This window comes from Lutjanus erythropterus, chromosome 15 (assembly GCF_056507025.1).
Source record: "Lutjanus erythropterus isolate fLutEry1 chromosome 15, fLutEry1.hap2, whole genome shotgun sequence".
Lineage (NCBI taxonomy): Eukaryota > Metazoa > Chordata > Actinopteri > Lutjaniformes > Lutjanidae > Lutjanus > Lutjanus erythropterus.
Window position 1 is genome coordinate 13,293,372 of NC_139331.1, and position 25,642 is coordinate 13,319,013.

At 39.4% G+C, this 25,642-nt stretch overlaps 1 protein-coding gene across 4 annotated transcripts in view; it reads right to left on the bottom strand.

Annotated features, from left to right (window-relative positions):
• The window catches only part of klhl29 (kelch-like family member 29), a 321,705-nt gene that overhangs the window by 85,901 nt on the left and 210,162 nt on the right, over positions 1-25,642 (bottom strand). For all 4 annotated transcript variants that reach the window (XM_084736948.1, XM_084736949.1, XM_084736950.1 and 1 more), the window contains 3 exons: positions 25,048-25,244; positions 20,741-20,853; positions 17,340-17,486 (listed from right to left, as the gene is read on the bottom strand). In XM_084736948.1, coding sequence (XP_084593074.1) covers positions 17,340-17,486; positions 20,741-20,853; positions 25,048-25,244 — 457 coding nt within the window. The remainder of the gene's footprint in view (positions 1-17,339; positions 17,487-20,740; positions 20,854-25,047; positions 25,245-25,642) is intronic.

Consider the following 25,642-nt stretch of genomic DNA (forward strand, 5'->3'; position numbering starts at 1 on the left):
TCAGTCACTGTATGGCTAAAATCTCCGAAACTCGGTAACTCACACCAAAACTATCTAGATCAAAAAATAGTACTACAAAAATATGTATTTTTGATTTGGTGGTGAACTGTCCCTTTTAGTACAATCTGAGGAGGAAAGAAGTCCAGTTTCTTGTATTTAAAGTCGGATTTGGCTCCTGAGATCATACCTGAGCATCTGCAGGTCATCTGAAATAGGTCCACAGCTGACCGTTCTGACCCTCGGAGCTAAATTAAAGCTGTATATGGGCCAGTTTCGGCCAGGTGGTGCCCTTAGCGGCACAGCAGAAATAAATGTGCTAAAACGTCTGGGGGTGCACGTGGAAATCTTGCTCCCATTTGGAACAGCAGGTGGACAGGCTTGAAATTTGGTGTGGAGTGTGCATGTTGTCTGGGTTTCATCCAAATATTCTACAGTCCAAAAACATGCAGCTCAGGTGGGCTGGAGACTGTAACTGTGAATGCATCTGTGTGTATAACTATGCAATGCAGTCACGACCTGGCGCAGGTGTTTTCTCGTGCAGTGCATGCTGGGATAGATATCAGTGACCTTGAATAGGAATAGGAAATCACCCAGAAACACGTTGCTCTCAGGATTTGCAGAGCAGATGAATTTGGAGCACAACAGGTTGAGAGTTCAAGAGTTTGAGCTCCGTGCGCATATGTTCTTATTATCAGTACTGTCTTGGCACGCTGTAAACCACATATATACACTCCAAGTTAAGTTTTCTTTACCTGTGGAGAATGAAGTTAAGAAAAACAAGCATCCTGCTGTACCATCTGCAAATCTTCGCTCTGCACAAACCCACATCTGTTGTAGCCTCTTTTCACTTGCCAAGCATCTTTAAAATGGCAGTAAAACTACCTCAAAGAGACGACGTCTGCTCTCTGCAAAAAGGTAAGGAGTGCTACCACATAAATATCCATCCAAAAACACACCCACATACACACACGCAGCACACAGACAGAGATTTGCACATGTGCATGCACAAAGAGGCAGATGGATACACTTATACACTCTTAATCTGGCAGGCGCATTCAGAGCGAAGCTTGATTTGAGGGTAAATCTTGTTGAAGAGATTACGACAATGTAATGTCACTGAGGATGACCTCTGATTAAATAAACAACCATGAATTCGATTGTACTGTAAACAGAGCGTGTTATACCCCTGAGTATGTCTGCGTGGATGGACGTGTGTGCTGGAGAGTTCTGGGATAATGCCTGAATGCCTTTCTCTACTTTGATTCAGCTCCCTGCCTATGTCCCTCCATTTCTGAACAAAAACCAAAACAAAGAATAAAGAATTACTCTCCATCTATAATTCTAACTAACTCACTCTCTCTCCCACTTCTTTTTCACTTTCTGTCACTCTCTCTGCACCTTCATTCCCGCTCCTCGCTCTTCCTCCCACACATGCATATATCGGCATGGAAATGAGGGAGAGTTGCACACTTGCTGCTAATATTCAAATCCAAAGTGTCAGACCCCACAAAAAAAAAAGAAGTCCTGCTTTGTGCCTGCCAGTCTTGTTTATCTTTTGGAGTAGTCTTTTCAGAAGATACAAAAAACTGGTTTGTTATCACCTCGATTCTACTATGGAGTCATGTCTTCACTTGACTTTTTTCTGTTTTGAATATTTTGTGAGCTAATTTTCATTTTCTTGCATTCAACGCTGATTTTTTTGAGCCTGGTACGGATATTAGGGAGTAAAAATAATTCCAACATCAATTTATTGGCCTTTATTCCAAATACAGAATACAAAATCCAGAATAGTGGTGCCACAATTTCCATATTTAAATAGATTGAAATGAGCTTTCAGTTTCATTAATGTCGGCCCCCGCCTACATGCAGCATCCACAGGAGGAGAAAAGACAAAACACTTCAAAGATGTCACAACATAGTTTACCTGCCATTATATAACACTTCATACAATATAGACTTTGTTTTCAAAGAAGAATTTTAAAAAGTAAATGAGAGTTGTCAGGGCATAAAACCAATGATCTGTGGATCTTTCCACATCAACTCTGTACTAATAACTGTATTTAATTAATTAATAATTAAATTCTGGATTTGAAGATTTGTGACAACCCTAATACAGAATATTTAATATATACATAAATGTACATTTTTTGCAATGATCCCTCAAAATAGCTAACACTTGATATGAAATGGAGGCAAGATATTTTACAGTTTAACAAACTTACTGTTCAAAATTATATCAAGGCGCTGAAACAATAAACCTTCACTGGTATTTGTAGTAATTATAAACAGCTATGAATAAAAATAAATAAAAATACAAAGAGAGAAAAATATGTCTATGTGACTTAAAAAAGGGATCAAATATACACAAAATGATGCCTATAAAACTATCAAATAAAAACAATCTGCATGATGTTCTGTTAAAAATAAATTCATATGGGCACATATCAGACAACATATGCGGGGACAATATGTTGCCTTACTTTGAAATATGGCACAATGTCCCTCTGGATTTTCACTATAAATTGTCTTTTAAGATGCTGATTAATTGGGAAGCAGTGAAAACACAAGGACTTAGCAGATTCCCTGTGTTTGTGAGACTCCTGAGCATGATGTCAGAGTCTGATATTGGGATACATTTGAGCCAAATTTGAAGTCACCTACAAACAGTTACATTCTACACACAAAGTACCATGGACCAAGAGAACAACCCAAGAAACAACCTAATAAAAAGGGCTTGGTTTGCTGATGCTGCCCCTCAGGACTGTCCAAGATCTTCTACAGACTTCCTCTGGCCGCAAGATGCCTTTGAAAACACTCAAAAGGAGAGCTTTCGTCTGAGAGGGAAGGTAAACAGAATGTCAAAGCAAAACACTAAATTACAGGCTGAATGCACAAAGAGTTACAAGACCATCATATCGTACGAGTCACAGATCTCCGACCTCTAGAGACATCTCCGATTCCATCCAAGGGAGCAGGTGGATATTACCCAGCCCCAGAGCAATCGGCTCAACCAGCGTCTCATAAAGAACGGTAACGATCCAAAACGCAGGCTCACGTTGTCCTAAAACCAGCTGGGGGAAGTACTCTTGGAGAACAAAGATTTTTGTGGGAAAAATATAAAGCTCTGGAGGAGAACTTCAAGAAGATGGCCAAGAAAGAACAGGTGGTCCAAAACCATCTGACAGAAGAGGTCTTAGAGATCCAAGTTTGGTAAGAAAAATATAAAGCTCTGGAGAAGAAGGAGAACAGAAAGAACAGGTGGCCCAAAACAATCCGATGGAAGATTAGCAGACAAACTACAAAGCTCAGGAGGAGAACTTCAGAGAGGAGATGGCAAACAAAGAACAGACCATCAGATTGTATGAGTCACAGATCTCTGACCTCAATGACCCTCTCCAATTCCAGATGCAGCAGGTGAATACCACTCAGCCATGGAGCAATCGTCAGGTCCAACATCTCATGAAGAAGAATGACAATCTCAAACGCAGGCTCACGTTGTCTCAAGGCCATCTCATGGAAGTAGACTCAGAGAACGAAAATTGGCAGCAAAAAATACAAAATGCTGCAGGACAAGTTCAATGAGGAGAAGGACGGGAAAAAAAAATGGGCAGCTCAAAACCACCTGACAAAGTTAAACTTGGAGAACCAAGACTGTCAAGAAAAATACAAAGCTCTGCAGGAGAAATTTAGAGAGGAGCTGGCCGAAAAAGAACAGTTGGGAAACAAGAGTAAGACAGTTGGAAGAAGAAAAGAAAGAACTAGCTGAAAAACACAGGCTCACGGAAGGGATGGACAGTGCTTCTCACAGGCTAACATATGTCACAAACCAGCTGTGCAGCGACGAAGCTGAATCTCTGCAGAGTGACAAAGCCCATGAGACAAAATCCGAAGCTGTGCTGGAGGAGTCCAGAGAGGAGCTGGTCGAGATAAAACAGCTCACTGGCTTCCAGTCAAAATTGAACAAATTGAAAAACTGACCGAAGAGGATCAAATATTAAGAGTTGGAAGTGAAAGAGTTGGAGGAAGAGAAGGAGGATCTGCAGGAGCCCTGTGTGGAAATGAAGAAGTAGAAAAGAGGCTTCCTTTTCATAAGGAACTCATTTTCTATCAGTGACAACCCTTGACAAATAGATATTTCATATTATTTTAAATGCAACAATAAAGTCCAGAACTGATAATATGTTATTCAAATAGGAAAAACAATGACTGCTGGAAGTTTGCGTACTGTTTCCTATGAATACTGCATTAGAAATGAGTTTTCCTGATATGTTTAGTAACTTTTCATACAATTCTGTCTGTTATGTATTTTCTTAATTTTTGTAGGAGTGTAGCAGAGGAGTGTGAGTGTGAGTAGCACACTTAACAAAGTTAATTTAAAATGTGCATAATTACTGCTATTAATCTGGACATGCATTCACGCATAACAAAGGAAAGAGTAGCTGAACAAACAATTAAGAAACCCCACAACCAATTTTAAACATTATACTAGGCTAAACAATATCACCATATTGTAATCAAAAAGTAACAAAAAGTAATCAACTTACATCACTTTAATATTGTAATAGTTGGGATTAGACTATATTTGTTAACAGGTAATTGGTAAATGTACCATTTGGTTATAATCTTTTCCAGAGACTTTTTGATAAGAAAAATACAGCATATCACCAGAATTATCATTTAATTAAAATCCCAATATATGCCACACTTCCAGAAAATGTATCATTGCATTAATCAATGCATTTGTAAATAGGGCCCAGCCAATACAGGATTTCTGGGGCCAATATCAATATTAAGGAGTAAAATAATTCGGATAGATATATACTATATCAGCTGAATATTCTCCATTTATGTTTATTACACAGCTTTGCTAAATACTCGATTCTGATTGTTCAATTAAGAAATTCTGAGACCTGTTATTTTTCCGATTGTTGCATTAAACATCAGACTGTTGCAGTTCTGATAATAAACTCTGGAGGAGAAACAAAATCATTTTTGAATTGAATTTGAATTGAATTGCCATGTCATAAGTGGGATAATAGATAGTGAGTGGGTCAATATTGTGAAATAAACCCCTTTAAAGTGATTCAAGACTCATCTGCTTCACATCTAAGTCCTGCATCATCCTATTGGGGTTCATTTCATAATAATGACTCACTCGGGCTGATAACACTGGCTGACCAATATATCAGCCTGGCTCTAATTTTTAGATTTTTGCACTGCAGACTTGTGGTCACTGACTCACTCATGGACGTTGAATAAAGAGACTGTGCCTGTCTAATATACATTACACAACTTACTGTATATGCCAGTCTGATCAGTGGTGGTAGCACCTTGTCTAATCACATGCTTTTAGGCAAACAGAATTCAAATGTAGTTCATGTATGCTGTGGGAGTGGGCAGTTCACTATATGCATTTATTATGTTGTTAATTATTATGCTGTCTTCTTTTCAAACTCTTGCCACTTAGTAAATACACTCAATTGGTTTGGAGGAGGAATAATTCCACTTTTGCTCTTCAGAGCTTTTAAAGGTGTACTTGTGCTTTCATGCTAGACATGTCCATAGATTACGGTGTAAAAATGCAAAGATCAGGTGAGCTTGTTAGCCAAGTTAGAAAAAAAGCTTGAGTGATGGCAAGTTCAGTCTGTCGGCACACTTTTGTCTAGACAGAAATATCTCAACAGTGACTGGATAGACTGCCTTAAAATTTTGTACAGACATTCATGTTCCCCAGAAGATGAATCCAACTGACTTCAGTGAACCCCTGACTTTTATCGTCTTAACAACTACTTCATGGATTACAACAACATATGGCACAAAGATTCATGTTCCTATTGTAATGAAAAGTAAACATTTTGGTGACCCGTGACTTGACCTGAATCTGGCCAATACTTTGGTTTCTGACCTGCAAAACTAGCAACACTCCCATCATCCATCCGCTGTACTTTGACATTAGTGCAAATGACCTTTAGTAGCATGCTTACAGGTTAAGTTTAAACGGTGAACATGGTTAACATTGTGTTTGACAAACAGCATGCTAGCATGTTAGTACTGACATTGTTGGCATGTTAGCAAACTGAGGCTAGCATTTAGCTCAAAGCACCGTTGTGTCTACTGTCAGTACAGCCTAAAGCTGCTACCACGTAGCCTTGACTCTTCCCATCACAACACAGGAAGAAAAGAATGAAGAAAATAAGGGTTTCGTGATTCTGGGTTGAACTTTCATTTAAAGAGGTGTTTCCAACGTCTTTGCTTAAAGGAATCAGTAGGATTTGTCCAAGTTGTTTGTAAACCACCAGAGAACCAGAACATCCTAGGACGTTAAATACATTTATTTGGCGAAATGTTCCACAGGAAAATAATCAGAAAAATAAAGAAAAACAAGCAAAGAACAGGGTCTCTGCAGATATAGCAACTTCTTGTGGGTCATATGTGGTGACTGAAGGAGATTATTTTCACAAGTCTATATATTGTTTTTCAAGTAAATAGTTGGATATCATGCCTTTGAATATTAAGATAAAAATCAACGATCAGCTCTGTATAGTTTAACCCTTTCATTCACCCATCTTCTCCACCTGTCTGAACCTTGCTTTTTTCTGTCAAACTCCAAACTGACAAAATTATTTTCACCCAGAAGGGCTGTTTTGTTTGAGTAACCCAACAGTAATTAAAAAATAACACCAACATTGGGTCATGACACCCCATGCTGGGCCAAGTTAACCAAGTACTGCTTTGGTGCTTTATCAACCCGAAGCTGGGTGAATTTTCAGCTCGGTGATTTTTAGTGTGTAGACTAATATTTCCAACATGCCTCCCTGGTGAACTGAGGCTTAATTCTTCAGTGTGAGAAATTTAATTAATGTGTTCTTGCAATAACTCGAGATTTTTAAATGCCTGGAATTCATTTTGGGGCTGATTTTTCAGTATTTCACAAGCTAACCCAACAGGTAAACAGAGGATTTGATATTTAAACAGACTGAAACCTTCCTTGCCTTAACTCTGGTAAATATTGATGAAAGCTAAGGCATGCAGGCTTTTACCATCCTCTCCGCAAACATGGTGAGATCAGACTGGATGGACTGGATGCATGCCATATGAACTGGGACTGACACTAAAAAGGTTAGACCTTTGTATATTTGTGTGCGTCCCCGAACAGGTAAATGAGACTTCTCACGACACTCACACCAATGACTGACGTGCTTGCTCTCAGCACCTGAGAGCAGGCGGCGTGTATCCGACTCCATTTCTCTCCATCTCCAACAGCCTCTTGAGCAATCACTCTCTCATGCAAAGGCAGGCAGAATGAATGCTAGCGCTGTCCCTCCAGACGAATGATGTGACCTGTCATTTTCATCTTCACGCCTACTCATACGAGCAATCCTTGCATGCTTTTAAACAGAGATGACATCTAATGAATGCAAATCATAATAGCTTATGTGCCAAATGAAAGATACAAAACCTTCTGTGCGTTTAAAGAAAATACTGTATGATATTTTGTTACGTTCTTACTGTGTAGTTTAGTGCTTTTTTGCAACACGTAGAACATATGGAAAGTATCCACAGGAGTCTGAGGACATATGGAGACGCTACTTTTAGCTTGTCCACCCACACACTTTTTTCCCCTCTTCCCTTTCCATTGGACAAGGATCATTTATGAGGAGTCCATATGCTTATACACTTATATTCTGATACCAGATAACACTTTATGACTTCACCTCTTTAATGGTCTCCATCTTGCACGTACTGATCCAACCCACGTTACAGAAACTTTCTGTCTTCATCTGAAGTTAAGACAGGAAGTGCCTAAGATAGGATTTTTCCCTATTTGGTATTACAGAAGCAAATCCTGATTAAGTTTAGGAAACTCAAGCCAGCATTGCTTTTTTATTGTTGAAACATATTGAAATATACATTGAAACTTTCATAAATGGAGAAAAAGCAACAATGGGCACTCGGCTTCAGGATAGATGGGGTATTGATTTTAATAACATCAGCAGAGAAATCCAAAGATATTCTTTTTGGGAGACTTACAACAATGCTAACTTGGGAGAGAATGGGCTGAGACAGCAGACACAGTATGCCATATTCAGCATCCACTGTGTAAAAACAATAATAGAGCAGGGATTAAACAAATTGGATAACAGTACTATTAGCTACTGTTAGTCAACACTACAATTATTTACTATTAGTTAATACTTTTATCGACTGTTAGCTAACCTTACTGTTTGCTACTTTTAGTTGAAACTACTGTAAGAGTGAAATTACAAAAGTTACATAAGTTAAGTATATTCTCACTGACTTATTATATTGTTTACACCTATTTAGTGTTTACAGTAATGTTCATATTCTGATTTACACCTACTGTGTGCAGTCATCATAAACTGATGCCCTGGCATAGCGTTACACCGCTAGCTGGCGCTGTTGCAGTGTTTTTGTAGTGCTGTTGTAGTTTTGGGGTGAAGAGGTAGACAGCAGGGAGGGACAGAGTAAGAGAGTAGGGATTCAGGCAGGTGTAAGGTGTGGACTGACCTGTGCGTGGACTTTACTAACTAACTTTACTGCTCACACACCCACGTCACTTACACTACCATTAGCTAGTGTTAGGGTGGGAAAGTGAAAATTAGGACATCTTAATGGTTATCCTAAAGTAGAATTTATTCAAGGTTTTAGGCTGTTAGGATGCTTGTGTAATGAACTTTCCCAATCTTAAGTTAGGCTAAGATCATAAATTTGGGAACTGTTTATCTGTAAGTTTTTTTTTCCTGAATCAAGTCCTAACCCTAGTTACCATGGTTACCAAAGAGTTAAGCTAGGAGTCAGCTTGGGAGCTTAGACAGTTTCTGTAACATGGCCCCAGGTCAACCTTCTCAGTACCAGAGGATGCACTTCCACTGCAGTCCAGTTGTACAGCACAGCTCTTAAAAAGAGAAAAAGCCTAACGTTTTTCTTTTTCGCACATACACCCACACACATGCACTAACACGTACACAGGCAGGTGGACAGAGGATGTGAATGGGCAGAGCCTGGTGAAAGGCAGGGATAATGTGTCTAACAGGGAGCCTCTCAGATCTGTCAGAGGCAGCAGAGAAGCACCCGGGAAGCCGGCATCCGCTAACACAGATGACAAATGTCCACTGAGCATTTCCCATTCCACTACTGTCAGCCAGGACTAACGCCTCTTAGTGTGTGTGTGTGTGTGTGTGTGTGTGTGTGTGTGAAATGATTCAGTGCCATGAAGGCATCAAATAAATGACACGTAAACGGTCATATCTATTTGTTTGCACTGAGCAGATAGAAGTATGCGTCTGCTTTAGTGTGAAAAATGGACAACCCGATGCTTAAAACACAGCTCTGTATGAAAACAACAACAACAAAAGAACACACACACACACTCACTGACTCACAAGTGTGTGTTCAATAGGGTGCATGCCTATGTTTAGCCTCACAGCGTTAACAAACCCACTCAGCCAAAATGACCAGAGCTCAGTGTCCTTTTGAGAGTGTGCAGGTTTATGTGTGAAAACACACGCGTGTGCTTTCTCTCCTGGTAACACATAATGGATGAGTAAAATATGCTCTTGCAAATGGCACTTCATTTGGGTTCAAGAGACGCTTTGCTGAGTGTGTTTGTGTGTTTTCCCGCAACTGCATGACTATGTGTGCATGTCAGCTGCGAGGACGGATGGGGGGATGGCGAGAGACGTAGCGGACGACAGACGCTGACTGCTGCCCTGAGCAACTTCTGACAGGTGCAATGTGTTCTCCTCTGAGGCCTACTTCAGCATGACTTCATTCAAAACAAGAAAAAAAAGAAGCTTTCTTCCACTCATTTATTTCAAAACATATTCGTTTTGAAATATTCGCTGGATATTAACATACATTCTAGCTTGTTTCTCAACCCACTGAATTATCGTTGAGATCGAGCAGTATCTAGCAACTTCTGAAGGGGAGAGCGGGGGCAAGTGTAACACAAATTCCAATCAGAAACAAACTAGATTGATGACACTCTGCTACTACTACTCTTTCAACAAAATTGATTTTTTGAGGTATCAGAGTTAAATTTTGGATGTGCAATGTTTTTCATCTGCTGTATAAAGTTTAGATGATTGCGAATTTAAACTTAAGTCAATTTAATCTCTTGGTTATAGGTTAAAAATTAACAGCAACAAACTCTGCTAAAATAGGTGCTGCTAGCTAGCATATAAGATTTTGTCAGGGATGCAAGACTGGGGGCAACTGTAACACTGTGTTAATGCCCCTCAGCCCCATGGCCAAATGTAAGCACCTTGTTTATCTATGTTGAGACACTTTTCTGTGAAAAAAAAAAATATTTAAACTGAATTGATTTATAAAGTTAAATATTTTATTAAATTTGAATGTACAATTTCTCTGAACTCAATTTAAGTGTTTTTTTTAAAACATTGTAAGTTACATTCTTAGACTACAGCACTAATGTGATAACTTTGAGAGGTGCTTTTATTTGAAATACGGTGAGTTATTATGACTTATTTTTCGGGTTACAATTGCCTCCAATGATTGTTACTGATTGTTATTTTAGTCTTGTCCTTTATCAACTGTATTATTAATTACTGCATGTGTATCTTTCTTGTATCCAAAGTTGACTAATGTATTTCAAGTAGTCTGTGAGTTAAGAAAAATTTAAAAAATAAATAAAGAAAAGTCTCCCCAGTCTACCCTCTGTCCTGCACTTCTGTTACATTTTTATAATTCCTCACGAATCTTGAATCTTTGAATAGATGGTGTAATTTGTTTGTTCTCTCTGAGCTGTATTGCTCATGCATGTGTTTAGAAAACCCAGTGGAAACGAGGCGCCTTTAACTTGCTCTGGATATGCAGCTGCCGTGGTTGAGTGACTATGGTTCAGCTGGCTGCACACATCAGGACTGAACGCGCTCTGGGACTACAAAGGACACCGATGAGAATGGAGGTCCGGAGTTCAGTGGCTTGCATCAGATACCGTCCACTCTCTAATACGCGACTCGTAACAAGGCCTGATATACAAGTGATTTCCACTCTTGTGTGAACGTTCGAGCACAGGACTGGGACATGAACAGCGACATCCTGTGCATTACGTGTAAATCCCCATGTGTGTATGTACTCTTTTTTTCCCCCCCTCCAACTCATGTGAGCTGGAGGGAAGCAGAGAGGCAGAAGAAAAAGCAAAGATTGCCCGCGGCATTAATCTCCATTCCCCAGCGATGTCTCCTAAAGACATACTTGGCCTATATGTTCATTATGGCTCCTCACCTCAAATAACACATCCCTTCTTAAAGGGATAGTTTGGATTATTTGAAGTTAGGATGAATGACATACTTATCAATAGTCAGTGTATTATGTACAGTAGATGGTGATAACAGCATGTATGCTAAGCAATTTTTCTACTGTGGACAGGGTCAGCAACAATAGGTATTTTAGCTACTAAAAAAAGGTCCACCTTAAAAACATCAATATCAGTTTAAGCATATGCTACGTCTAGAATATTTTCAATGCTTTACCTTGCTGTCAGACAGCCTTTTTTGATGGGAAACTGCCATTACATAAGCCCTATATCGCTCCCTCCAAACAAACCAAACTTCATATGCAAAATCAGTCGTTTTACTTCTCAGAACACTAGAGTTGCTGGTTCACCATAGCCTCCATTGTTTGTGTTATTGTGTGACTTTGGTATTTTAAATGTTAGTTCACCAAAGTCCAGCAATAAGATTAAAAAAAAAAACAAAAAAAAAAACTGACAGATCAAGGCAGCAGTACAACAGAAACTCTGTGTTCTGGGAGGTAAAATCACTGATTTCGCCTGTGGAGTTTGGTTGTTATGGAGAAAGTGATATTTGACTTGTATATGGCAGTTTCCCATCAGAAAAAGCTGTCAGATAGCAAAGTAAAGCAGAGAAAATATTCTAAATACAGCCTACAGTTAAACTGATACTGATTTTTTAGGGGAACTTTTTATAAGCTGTGAATTATTCCCCTCTGCTTCTGCAAACTGGGGGCATGCCAACCTGCATCTATTGTAGGCAATACACTATTGATAAGTACCTCATATAACTCCACATCAAATATTCCCAACTATCCCTTTAAGGGGTGCACAATGAAGAAAAGTTCCTGTTTTGAACTGAGAGCTTAAAAGGAGAATCACTAAATTAAAAGTGAAAGGGTCATTTATAGTTTTGAAGGTAAATGAATTGTAAAACAGTGAGGAAATCTCAGTTTATATCCCAACACAGCCTCAAAGCATTTCTGTCCTTTGATAATTTTATCCTCTGACTATATAATGATAGCATCATTTGTTCTGGGAAAATGATTTTTTTTTTCTTCTTAATGAGTGCTAGAGGCAAAAAAAATCACCTCACAACATTATCAAAGTCAATTGTATAAAATCCTCCCCAAATAATAACTAGTAACTTATAAGCTTGTGAAGTAATACCTTTAACTATATTAATTTGGCATGAGAACTGCAAATGTCAGGGCAGGCCATTGTTATTTCTGATGAGTGGACAGCAGGTCCTTGCTAATGGCAAGGCTGGCCTTTTTTATCATGAAAATACACCATTAACTGTCCTTTTTAGCTGTTACATTAGTTGGCCACTTTCCAAAGAGCCAATTAATCAGCCTCTTTTGTCAGGTTGAGTCACCTGGCAAGATAGGATCCTTTATAAAATATGTTGAAGTGAGGCGTAATGGAGGTCCTATTCAGGGATTTGGCAGAGGCCGGTCTGTTATAATTGGAGCCATGTGTCTGTGGTCGTCCCACAAAAGACTGCCGGGTGAAAGGAAGGACAGGTCTCTCGCTGTCAGCACCTTCACAGAGACAACATGACGCAGGACACCGTTTTTTACAGCCAGTTGTTTATGTAACTAACAGAAGCAGTGTCTTACAGGCTGACTGTGGAGGTGAATTCAGTGCTCAGGTGCACCGTTTTTTTTTGGTTTTTTTTACAAACGTTGAAGGATGAGTCTCCATCATGTTTGGATGTATGAGTGCATTATGGTGTGCATAATCGATTCTAAAGCAATAATAACTATTTTCATGATGACTTAATCTATTAATTAGATTTCCAATTAATTGGTCAGTCAAAAAATGACAGAAAATAGTGAAAAATGCCCCTCCAGAATACAAAGTAACATCTTAAAACTGCTTTTTGTAGCCTAATGAACAGGTCAAAAACTCAACATATTCAATTTATAATTAAACAAAACAAAGAAAAGCTGGTTTTACTCAAGTACAAAAGAATGGAATTGGATTGTATTGCTCAATATATGACTTGTTTGACATTTTGGGAAACGCGCTTGTTCGTTTTCTTGCTGAGAATTAGATGTAAAGATCAATACCAGTCTCATATCTGTCTGTTAAATATGAAACAACATCTGTGAGGTGGTTAGTTTAGAATGAGGACTGGAAAAAGGCTGAAACACCTTCACCTGACAGACACGACATGACAGTGGTTTCAATCCTCTAATCTCACTGGGGCTGAAACAAATTATAATTTTCATTGATGATTACGCTCTTCATTATTTCTCGACTAATTGATTAGTTGTTTGGTCCATAAAATGTCAGAACTTTGTGAAAAACATCCATCATTGTTTCCAAAAGTCTTTTTTGTCCACAACTCAAAGATAGTTTATTGCCATAGAGGACAAAAGGATCCAGAAAATATTCACATTTTACAGTTTGAATCAAAGAATTTTGACATTAAAAAAGAAATACTGAAACAGATTAATTGATTAGCAAAATAGCTTGCAATTACTCTCATAGTTAACTAATTGATTTACACTGTTTCACCAACATTAGACAGAGCTCTGTTGCAAAATTAAAATCTAAAATTAAATTTAGTGATATAAACCAACATTAAATAGAATTTAATCCTCAAGTTTAAAGATATTACTGGATCACGATGTAAACTGCAGTTTGGTTAATTAAAAGCTAGTTTAAAAATTTGATGCAACATAATTTAAAGTTAAACAATGAAGTGATCGGGTTTAAAAAAAAACCCTTGTTGGTGCAACCCCGCCTAAGTGTTGCAGCTCTAACTCTCAGCAAAAAAGCAAATTAGTTAGCACATTATGTATTTTCAAACATGTCAAATAGTTGTAGATTCATTTTTTTGTCTATTAAAAACTCAACAATAAATTCTTCCAGATGCAAGGAAGTTGCAAAGGTGTTTCCTTTTCTTTTGGAGCCTCTGTAAGTCGCTTTTCCCACTAAAATATACAAGCAGACATAGCTACTGTATATAGACGCTTGCAGGGCGGCACACCTTCAATGATACTCAATCAAAGAAAACCGAAACAGCTCTCTTCTTTCATTCACTGGCTTTGTGTCTCATAGCAAACCATTATTAACGCTCAAATGCTCTCCCTCTGTCTCTAAGCGATGTCCGGGCCCCGTTTCCTGGTGCCATCGGATGTTAGTGACAGCATAGTGGAGAGAGAAAATTGCATATTATTTACCCAGCGCCTTCAATATGCCACTTTTCCACTCTATAGCCCGCAGCTTACAACCCACAGCACATGCACAGACACACAAGTGTACAAAGACACACAAACGCGTGCTAAGACGAACGCGAATGCACACAAACTTAGCTCAAGGCTTAAAGCTCTTCCTCCCCTTCGCCTGAGTTTTTCAGCAGCGTTACTGTGACATGCTGCCCTGACATGTCATTAAAAAGTGTCACAGGTTCTGGGGGAGTGATTTCCACTGCTCTCTGCCTCCAAACAGGCAGAAGGGACGGAGGGTGGGGGAATGATGAGCTGGTGCTGGACCATGCGTGTAAACTCAGCCCTCAGGGTCGCATAACCTTCTCCCTGTTGCATGATGCTAGCAGCCTATTGTCTCTCTCTGCTCTGCTCCTGTCCTGCTCCGTCCTCTCCGCAGGCTGGTTGTTTTTTCCCCGTCACACATGGACAGGAGATTTGAGCTTGACCGAGAGCTCAATCACATTTCTGCTGCCTGGATGTCATGGCCGTGCGCAGGGGCACAAACTGTTGGATATCAGATTAAAACACAGGGACCCTTTTTCCAGTCCCCCTCTCTTTTCTCAATCACTGCTCGGCCCGTTTCTGTTTTTCAGTCTTGCTCTGTTTCTTTCTTTCTCTCGCTCCAGCTCTCTCCCTGCCTTTCTGCCTCTCTCTTTGGAGACGGGGTGACCCGGGTGTCTCGTCTCAGGAACCGGCAGGGTGGGTTGTTCAGACAACCGCGAAAATGTTCCATTTCTCTTTTTTTTTCCTCCTACTTCATCTGAGTAACTCACCTCTGCACCTCTCCATTAGAGTGTGAGATTGCAGGAGTCGGCCGGACTGAGCTGGCTGGAGGCTTTTCGATGCAGATGACAGAGATCGCATGTTCTTTAAAAACTGTGCACCAGCCTCAGTGTGGCTCCTCACGAATTCAAATTTAAGTGGATTTATCAGTAGGGGTGTTCGACAGTCATAAAAACTTTGGTACCACTTTACTAAAAGACTACCCTTATAAATGATTTATAATTACGGTTATTGATTAAGTTTTAAACACTTTATAAATCATTATTACATGGCTTTGTTAAATATTTGATTCTGGTCAATTACCACATTCTGTGGTCTGCTATGAAGAACAGACCATTGGGTACAGTTCCATTTTTAAATGAATATTTTGTGTCGGGGAAAAATGCTGTGTTCAAATGGACATCTTAATTAGAACATGGAAGTCGTAAATGTTGTGAATTCTCAGCTAACAGAAAACTTCCAGTTCATGTGGACAAGCGAACATGGTACACATGACCCCATTTGAACTCACCAAATGTCCAGTGAGCAGGTCATTATTGTGAAATAAACCCCTTCAGGACATGTCAGGTCCTGCATCACCCTGTCAGGGTTTATTTCAGAATAACGACCTGCTCACTGCTTACATTATCCCGCCTATTACATGGTTACTTTCCAAAAAAACAAAAGAACAATTTGACATAAAATATTAATTTTAAAATGATTTTATGGATTTTTAAATGTTTTTATTGTTCCTCCAGAGTCTATGATCAGAACTGCATCCATAGCAACAGTCTGTTCTGCATAGCAACAGTCTGCTATTCAGTAATAACAGACCTTAGAATGCTGTAATTGACCAATCAGAATTGAGTATTTAACAAAGCCATGTAATAACCATTCAGAAATAATTTATAAGGGTAGCCTTACTGTAAAATGGTACTGAAACTTAATTTCTTTTTTTATTACAATTTTAACACCTAGGTGAACAATAATGAGCATCACCATCTGCCTTCAGTGGTGTGTCCCTGTGCTTTGTGCTGCACTCAATACTCTAAAATCCTCCACTACAAAACACTCAGTAGGCCTGATGGATTTCACCATAATCTCAGTGTCACATATCAAAGGATAAATGCTAAATGTTTAATCCAGAAGGTGAAAAATTCAAATATTGACGTACGCACCTCATAAAAGTGAGCGCCAATAAAGTAACATTGATTACTGAGGTCTGCACCAAATCTGATCCAGCTGATATAAGGCAGTTCCTCCCCTCTCACTGCTTGATGAGAAGACATTACTTTGAGTGAATGACTCTTTCACTGATGGACTGGTGTAATTTATCTGATAATAATCTCACCTCCATTTTTAAACAGCGATAAAATACTTTTAAAATCATCAGCTTTAAATTCATGGTTTCGTGACTGAATCCATAAAAATCTCATGACCCGAGGTTTTTACCCGCCGGATGGATATCCGTCTACAGCGCAGTCCATTTACCTTTTCATGAATGTGAGCTGAGGCTGTGACCTTGAGAGTAATCGATTCCACGTCTGTTAAAATTTGACCCACTGTACCTGACTGTCAATACCCATCTAGGGGGAAAAACCTTTGATTATGATTAACAGCCTCGAGGAATAAATCAAACAGGTGTTACGCGCACAGAAAAAGGACCGCAGCTGTCTGTGTTTTTGTTGGTTTTTCCGTGCAGTATGGTGTCTCATGAACAAATGAAGTGTAACTAAGAATAGAGAGCACATTCTGAGGGCAAAGCACCCCTGGGATTACGAACAACTGCTGTGTTAGGCTGCATCTGAAGCACAAAGTTGATGAACACCACCAGGAGAGAACGTAGAGTCACTTGTCTGGTTTTTTTTTTTATGCTGTGTACCTCTCGGAGCAGACAGAGAGAGTCGATAGAAGAACTGCACTAATATGGCTCTGCAGACATACAGTATCTGCACTGTCAGTGGTAACAAAGGTTTTATCCCCCTTTCTTGTCTCATGATACACATACATGTGTGCCCATTTTGGTAAAGCAGCGTCTAGAGCAGCCGGATACACACCCATCAGCTCTCTGTTTTTATTACCTGCACTCTGGAGTTTGAGTCCTGTTTGATCCATTTGATGACCGTCTCGTAGACCAGCTCCTCAGCCTTGGTGTTGAGACTGTCGTTGGACAGATAGGCCACAAGATCCTCCTTAGACACGTTCAAAATCTCTTCTTGTCCTGCCACCTGTAGAGTTGTGAAGTAAACTAGTCAAACCCCTTATATTACACATAAATACTGTACAAACATTACCATATTTACTATTATTTATTCTAGAGGCCTTGTAAACTAAATATAAAGAGATTATTTTACAATTGACCCTTCCTAAATCTCTCCCCTTATTGTTCTGTGTACCAATAGTTGAGCAAGCTTGGAACCCAGCAGAGCCTCGGTCAGCTTTCTTCTATCTGTATTTCTATGTTGAGAAGAAAGCCAAATCTTGAAGATGGTTATAATGTTAATGGGGGACCTGTAAAAGAGACACGTGGTCACATGGCCATAACTTGGGCTGGGAATTTATTATCTTAAAAATCTCAACCAACCAGTAAGAATGACAAGGGTATAATTTGTCCCACCCAAACAGGCACAACAAAGCTAACAGGAGACTCAGGAAGATGTCAGTCATTTTAAGTCTGTACACACCCACAAAGTCCCGAGAACAGGTCTAATCAACCAGATTAATTTAAAACAAAACAACTGTGGCTGTTCACAGGCTTTAAGTTAGACATGCAAGGTCAGAGTGAACATTTTTACAGACACCATGAAAAATCTTGAGAGAGTCTCGCAAATGTTGGGTTCCCTTCTAGACACAACCAGCAGACAATGAGAGTGACGGACACTACGTGCTACCACATTAATGGTGCCACTAGATGGTGCAACACATAAAGTGGTCGCTGGGTTCATTCATATAGGCCAGTGATTCCCAAAGTGTGGCCCGGGGTCCCCTGGTGGACCACGAGAGCACTACAGGTCAGCCTTGCGAGGTCATTAAAAACAGATAAATGAAAAAGAAAGGTATGGTACTAGGAAATGACATTATTATTCATTTATCTGACCTTGTTTAACTAGTGTTACGCTGTGTTTGATGACCCGACACATTAATACTGGAATCTTGTTAATATCTTCAATTGGGGCCATGGCATTATTAAGTTTGGGAACGGCTGATAATAGGCTATATGTTGGTGTTTCAGGTACCCCAACGCTGTTTAACCATCATCAAAATTGGTTTTCTTTTTTAACACAGAGTCCCAATAACCCAAGAATGATATTGATGTTTTGGTTTGAGTGTAGAGACCAGCACATACAGTAGATTTTATCCACTAAGTCATATAATGAGTTATATAGTTATATAATGTATTCCTGGTATTCTTGAGAAGGGTCCACTAGTTGTGTGTTCAAAGTGAAAAGATCACCAAGCTGACAGAATGTATCTAATTTGATTCTCCCAATGAGTTCCTTACTCTGTCCAAAGTTAAATAAAATCCACCTCCCAACACCTCTACAGGTCACCAATCAACACGTGTCTCATTTCTTTAACGTGTTCACAGAGCTGTAAAAAAAAAAAAAAAGAAAGTGGTTTTATGAGGAGTTACACACATGCTGTTAACTACAGCTGTTGTGTGTGCCATGAACATTTTTTTTAATTCCACTACATCCAGTACTTCAATAAACCGAAGGCCAGCAGATATAGTGCACTATGTAGTAAATAGGGAGTAATTTCTGCTGGCAACCTCAGTCATGATGACACATAGCTTGTTAATAGACCTTTTTTCACAGCAGCCATTTTGACATGAAATAGCAGGGTAAACTGTAAGTATAACTGATTAAGGTTCTGTTCAGTTCAGGTCAAACAGAGCCGAGTGCTGCATGTTGGACTCACGGTGTGGTATTGACCTCTTCATCTCCAATAACTCTCAACAAGCAAATACCGTATTACCCAGAATACAGTACTATTCCTCTAACGCTTTGTCAATGATTGGTGATAAATCGTTGTATCCAGTGCCATAGTTGAAGGTTAACTTAAAAAGCTTATCTACCAGTTTCTTTTTTGATGGTTAATGGGAAAAATCTCCTGTGACACTGGTGACAATGTTGAGGTCAGATACATACAGTTCTATTTCCAAACCCATGAATGCAGCGAAAGTGTTTTCTATCTATGCTACAAGATGACTGAGATCTCTATGAATCTTATCTCATGTTTTTTGAGCAAGTTTCAAACACACACATCCACACACACACACACACCAATCTTATTTTTGCATTAAATTATCCAACAGCTTAACAAGCACAGAGTACAGTACATCGTGCTCCTACATGTACAGTACACTGCATTTTTACAGAAAAAAGCCTGAAAGTGAAAAAACCTGAAGTGTTTTGATGTTGGTACTAGATCAACAAGTCCATATGATATGTGCTATTTTGAAAAATAAATTGCAACACTTGTAGCTCTATGTATGTTTTGAGTCCAAAATATTGATAAGCAGTAGGAAGGTAAGCAACATAGTGCAGTGGAAAGGATCAGCAGTAAAAAATATATTTAACATGTTTATTTTTAAAAAACACGATATATCAATATCAATATCATTTAAGCGTACACTATATTAAAATATTTTCACATCTTCACCTTGCTGTCGGACAGATGGACAAATGGAAAACTGGAAAACCGCTCTCTGCAATCTGCAATTTTACCTTCCAGAACTCAGAAGTTTCTGCTCTTCCGCTGCCTCAATTGTTTCATTTGGTTTCGTTATTGTGTGACTTTGATGTTTGAAAAGGCTAGTTCGAATTCAACAAAGTCACACAACAGCACAAACAAACTAACAGATCGAGGCAGTCGTAGACCAGCATCTCCCATGTTCTGTGAGGTAAAATTACAGATTGAATTTGGTTGGTTTGGAGATAACGACTTATATAATGATGGTTTCCCATCAGAAAAGGCTGTCTGATGGCAAAGCAAAACAGTGAAATGCCTCCAAATATTGTGTACACTTAAACTGATACTCATTGTTTTTAGGTCGGCTTTAAGTGTCTTAAATACATTTTGATGCTGACTCTGTCCACAACAGTGCATTGATTAGCTTCTGTGCTGGTACTCCAGGGTGTACCGACTGCTATCTACTGTAGGCAACACACTGAGTAGCGATAAGTACCACATACAACCCCATTTCAAATTATCCTGTCTGTTCCTTTAATCTTAAACCTACAGCAAAAGTAGAAAGTGGAATTTTTCCCTTTGCAATGTGGAGGAGTGCAATTGTGGAGTTTCAAAAATACCATTCATTTACTAATCATCACTATGGGTATTAACTTTATTATGGTCATGATTTTAATTAGATTTTATTACTGTTTGCTAGTAGTTTTATTTGCTTTTATTCGCACGTACAAAGTTGGTCCACAGGAATCAATGAATGGACTGCTGGGAAGGATAAATCTCTACCCACCTCTGGGAAATTCTGCAGTGCAAAAGCTTTGGCCATGTTATGGAGCTCCGTGCAACTCATGGCTTCAGCCATAGCCAGCACTCCCAGACAGTTAGCGGCAGTCAACTGTTTCTCTGGAGTCGATAAAGAAAGTCAGAGAGAGATGTGGAGACAGATAGAAAAGGCAGACGGAGAGGACAGAGAAACCAAAACAAGAACAAAAAAACAAAGACAGATTGATTAAGGCAGTGAAAAAAAACATCATTGAGACATCCATAAAAAGATCACAGACATAGAAAGCTACAGAGACAGAGAAAGCAGCTGCAGGTAGCACAGACCCATAGCCTGTATCTGCCTGAGACTAAGGGAGAACAAGTATAATAACTCAAAACAGCTCCGAGGACAAACAACGAGGGGAATCGATCGCTCACAGCCCAGGCAGGAGGTGGTGGATGGCAGGGAGCGGGATTTGGGATTAGCTGGGCCACTTTAAAGAAGTCCTGTCAGATCTCAGAGTCTACTACACACACACACACACACACACGGAGCTGAGAATATATGAAACTAGCCTGATAGCCAGGCCAGCGGGGAGAAGGCTTATGCTACCGTCTGTGATCTCTTGTAAGGGTTCAGCATTTAAGGTGGTGTGTCTGTAATTCTAGTTTTCTAACACGCAGCGCCATTTATCACGACAAAAGGGGGGAAATGTGTTGGTTGTGTGGTGCACACAAACGCGGGCATGGATCAACTGGGTCAGCGGCCACTGAAAGAGGCCTGATTAAACAATGGCTATCAAAGGGAGGCAACGCCAGGCCTTTTATCACCAAAGACAGAAGACTGAGAGTCTTTCCTAAACAAATATCAGCCAATAAAGGTCACGTAACATCTGCTAAAACACAACTAAACAAAAGCCAAAGCAAAAAGCAAATAAAAGTGGGCCACACACTGCATCAAAGTGGGGGTTCGGAGCTAAACAAAAGGCTGTTGAATGCGTCCCTCTGTTGTACCATTTGAGCAGATGAAGAGTTGTTTTGTTGTGTATGTTTGCATACTCAGAACATTTTGTTGCATACTCCTTTCATCAGTTTCTTCAATGCTAGACAGCCAGGTTTCATTTAATCTGTTGCATGAAAGTGTGCAACAGAAAGGGGTCTGCAAAATTAGAGACAACGCATTTGAAAATCCCTCCTGTTGTGGCCAAAATCTTAATGACTGTTGAAAGTTGGAACATGTTGCTAATTCACTGTAAAGGAGCAATGTGTACGACCCTAGTGTTCAGAAATGAGTACTGCAGTCCAAATAGCAAGTTGGAGCCCTGTTTAATATACCATCTATGGTTGAAGCGAGCTGCCCCATAACTAATTCGGTGAAAACTGGGCATTAATTTGCTCTCTAAAGTCTAAAGCTGGCTTAAATAATCAATGTCAATCATCAATAATCTATGCAATATGATTTGAATGGCTTTTTTTAAAAATAATAATTGTTTGCTCCCTACATGATATCAAGTAGGAAGTGTCAGTGTAACTACATTTGCATCTTTGTATCTTATTTCATACAATTTTCTTGCTTCATTTTGGATGTGTTGTATCGCTTTGTCCTCTGGCAGTGGCTGGTTACTTTGTTTCATAATGGCTGTCCCAAAGAGGAGAGCTACTGGTGCGTTAATGCTTATTGATATTCTGAGGGAAAAACCACAACGTTCTGGCAACTCAAAAGAGAGACCAATTGATAACTTGACACTAGTCAAGAAGCTTGATCTAATGAGCCTCCGTTGATTGTATTCTCCCTTTGATTCAAGAAAAATAACCATGTCCTGTTGTATTATTTTGTTCATTTTGTTGATAATAAGCCGTTGTCAGCTGAAATCAGTTGGGGTGTTTGGGATGTGAAATGTCTGATGTCATCATCTGACCCATTATCAGCTTTTTTCACAAAGTTGAGAATTTTGAGACTTCTGGAGCTGAGTATCAGTCAAGTTTCAAGTGTGTTGCAGAGGGCTTTACATCATGCAACTCAGTTGCTGCTGAGTTTCACCTAAGTTTCAACCAACTCAAGTTACAGGAAAGTTTCACAGTGTAAAGCCAGCCTAATAAACGTGAAACAGGCAAACAAAAACAGATGTTATGGACCGGACTGGAAATTTCAAAGGAGAACATGCTGACTGTGGTGGTGTTGTCAGAGAAGCCAGTATTTCAAATTAACATGTTTCCTTAATCTCTGATGACATATCATGGTCATTTTATGATTTAGTACAGTAAATATGTTATATGTTTCTCCTTTATATCTGATGATAATGAAAGAGTCATGATTTTTCACAGTGGCAGCAGGCGCAGAAGAAGTGACTTAGTTTGTATTTGTTCAAATCTTAAGTTCTGTGAATAAAAGTCAAAGTGGTATAAGTAGGTCGAGGAGATGTTTGCCATTTCTCCTCAGTGTATTTGTTACAAACTTCAATAATATCTGACACAGTATCAATTTCTCTTTGCTCAAGGACACGCGCTTGCGCCTGTATTTCTCCCCTTTAAATGTGCTGAAATGTCATGAATCTTGTCGAGGAAGAATGGATTGACGTCTCGCTGGCAATGAAGTCTACAAATGGCTTCCCTGTTTTCCCCGTTCTTTTTTGCCCAAATCGAGAAAAACAAATCAATAACGTGGGCTGCTGGTTCTCTTTTACTTTCCTTTCACTCCTTTCCTGCTGCTGACCTTTTTGCTAACATGCACTTCCCTTGTGTTACAGATACCCAAAACAATTTATTAAATGGAATGCAAAACCTGACATTTGCAGCTTTTTGGTTGCCTTTTTTGGTTGGTTACCCACTAAAATCTGGAACATGCTATTTGCTTTTCATGTGACCCCTTGGGCTCCCCGAGCAGCCCCTCCCCTCCTTTTGCTCCACTTTTCCATACCTTGTCTGAGTATCAATCTGTTTTGCTATTTTTCGATTCCATCATGGTTCAGGCCAGAGGATTTGACATTTAAGTGACAATTGTTCCCTGACCTTTTTATAAATCTGCCCCCGTGCTTGGTCCTGCCCACTGGGACGAGATCAGAGGCACAGTGCCCAGCTGAGAGCGTCAGCGAGCAGAATTGTCACCCGGCTGCTAGCTTTGGAAACATGACAAAAAAGAAGCATGATGTGCCAGAGTCGGAAATTTAGGATCTGCACAAGACATCCTGTAAGGCTGTGCATAGTGATGAAGCATGACAACGTGCGAAAATACACAAGGATGTAGACGCTGCGTGTACCAGAAAAGGTCACACAGGAATATCCGATGTAATAAGTATGCACACTTGCAAATATAAGCATATAACACTTGCACGCATACACATACACTGTAAAAATTAAAAACAAAAATAATTTGTTTTAACTTAAAAAGTTTGTGTCAGGGCTGCCTTAAAGTATTAAGTGGAATGAATTTGAAAGGACAAGTGGAGGTATTTTGGAGGCAATGATTCAAAACAAATAAACTTTTACAGTCAAATAATCAACTGTACTTCAGGTACTTGAAAACATGACAAAATGTTAACAGTGTTTTACTATTTACTGTTAAAGCAAGGAGCCATGACTTATCTTGAAGTATATTAGAGACACAAGAATTTGCATCATGCATGTTCCCTTCAAACTATTAAAAAGTAGGGTCTCAGGAGAGTTAATTTAATAAGTTGATTCAAAAATTGATTGATCATTTCAAGTCAACAGACTTTGAGATCTAGTCAAATAATTTTAATTTCTTCAAAGTATAAAAAGAAGGGTCTCAGGAAGGTTTTATCTCTCAAACAATGCATGCTGGAAAGTGCGGATACAAGTTGATCATATTTCTTAAGAAACTTAATATAATGAGTTAAGTAAATTCTGTACAATACATTTATTCAAATGATCATTTCAAGTCAAATGACTTCAAGTTAGATGAACTCAAGGTCTGAAAGTAAATATTGGAGTTTAATTAACTTGAATAAATAAAACTTGTATTTTTTTTATTAAGTTAAAGCAACAGTTCACTCCAAAAGCAAAAATACATATTTTTCCACAGAACCTGAACTATTTTAGTTATAGTTCTGGTGTTTTCCACCATAGAAAGAAAGTTGTTCCTTCATGAAACTGCTCACGATAAGGTCTGTGGATTACCTTGAATAATTGAGTTATGATTTCTGGAAAGAGACTTTGCAGGTGTCTCCAGAACTCAGCAACTCACACTAAAGCTATCTAGATGGATAAACAGTACTACAAGTCAGAGGAAAAATACGTACTTTTGATTCTAGAGTGATTGTCCCTTTAATGAAAAGAGTAGCTGATCCCCACCCCCGTTTTCGGAGCCGTTCCTACCTAAGAAGGAGACACAGACTTTACAGAAGGTGTTGAACTGGAACTTGTTGGCGGCCTCAAGCAGCGTCTTGGCGTTGGCTGAGTCGATGACCAGCGACCCCGTGTACACAAACTCGAGCAGCAGCTCCAGCACGTCTGCGCTGATGTTGCTCATGTTCAGCTCCAGCACCTCCCCGCTCCGCGTCTCCCCTGACGACCTGATTAACCAATCACGGCAGAAGAAGAGGCAAATTAGGGATGCTCTGAGAGGAAGAAGGCAAGGGAAACAGATACAAAAAAAATAAATAAAAGAGGATAGAGGGACACAGATGCTACACACGACACCCATAACACACCTGGGCCAGTACGAGAGTGGGGAGAAAATAAGAGAATCATTACAACGTAAAGTGAAAAAGGGACAGAAACAGAACTTTGGATGGTTTCTACTTGTCTATGGGTTAGCTAGCAGATTTGCAACTATATTGCTGCATCTGAAACAAAATGTCCTCTCTGAACAAAGATTAGGCAAACAAAAGTTATTGCTTTGTTTCAACAGGCATGCTTATATATCACATGTGCATTTTCATGTATGCATAGTTTTAGAGGTGGACATGCA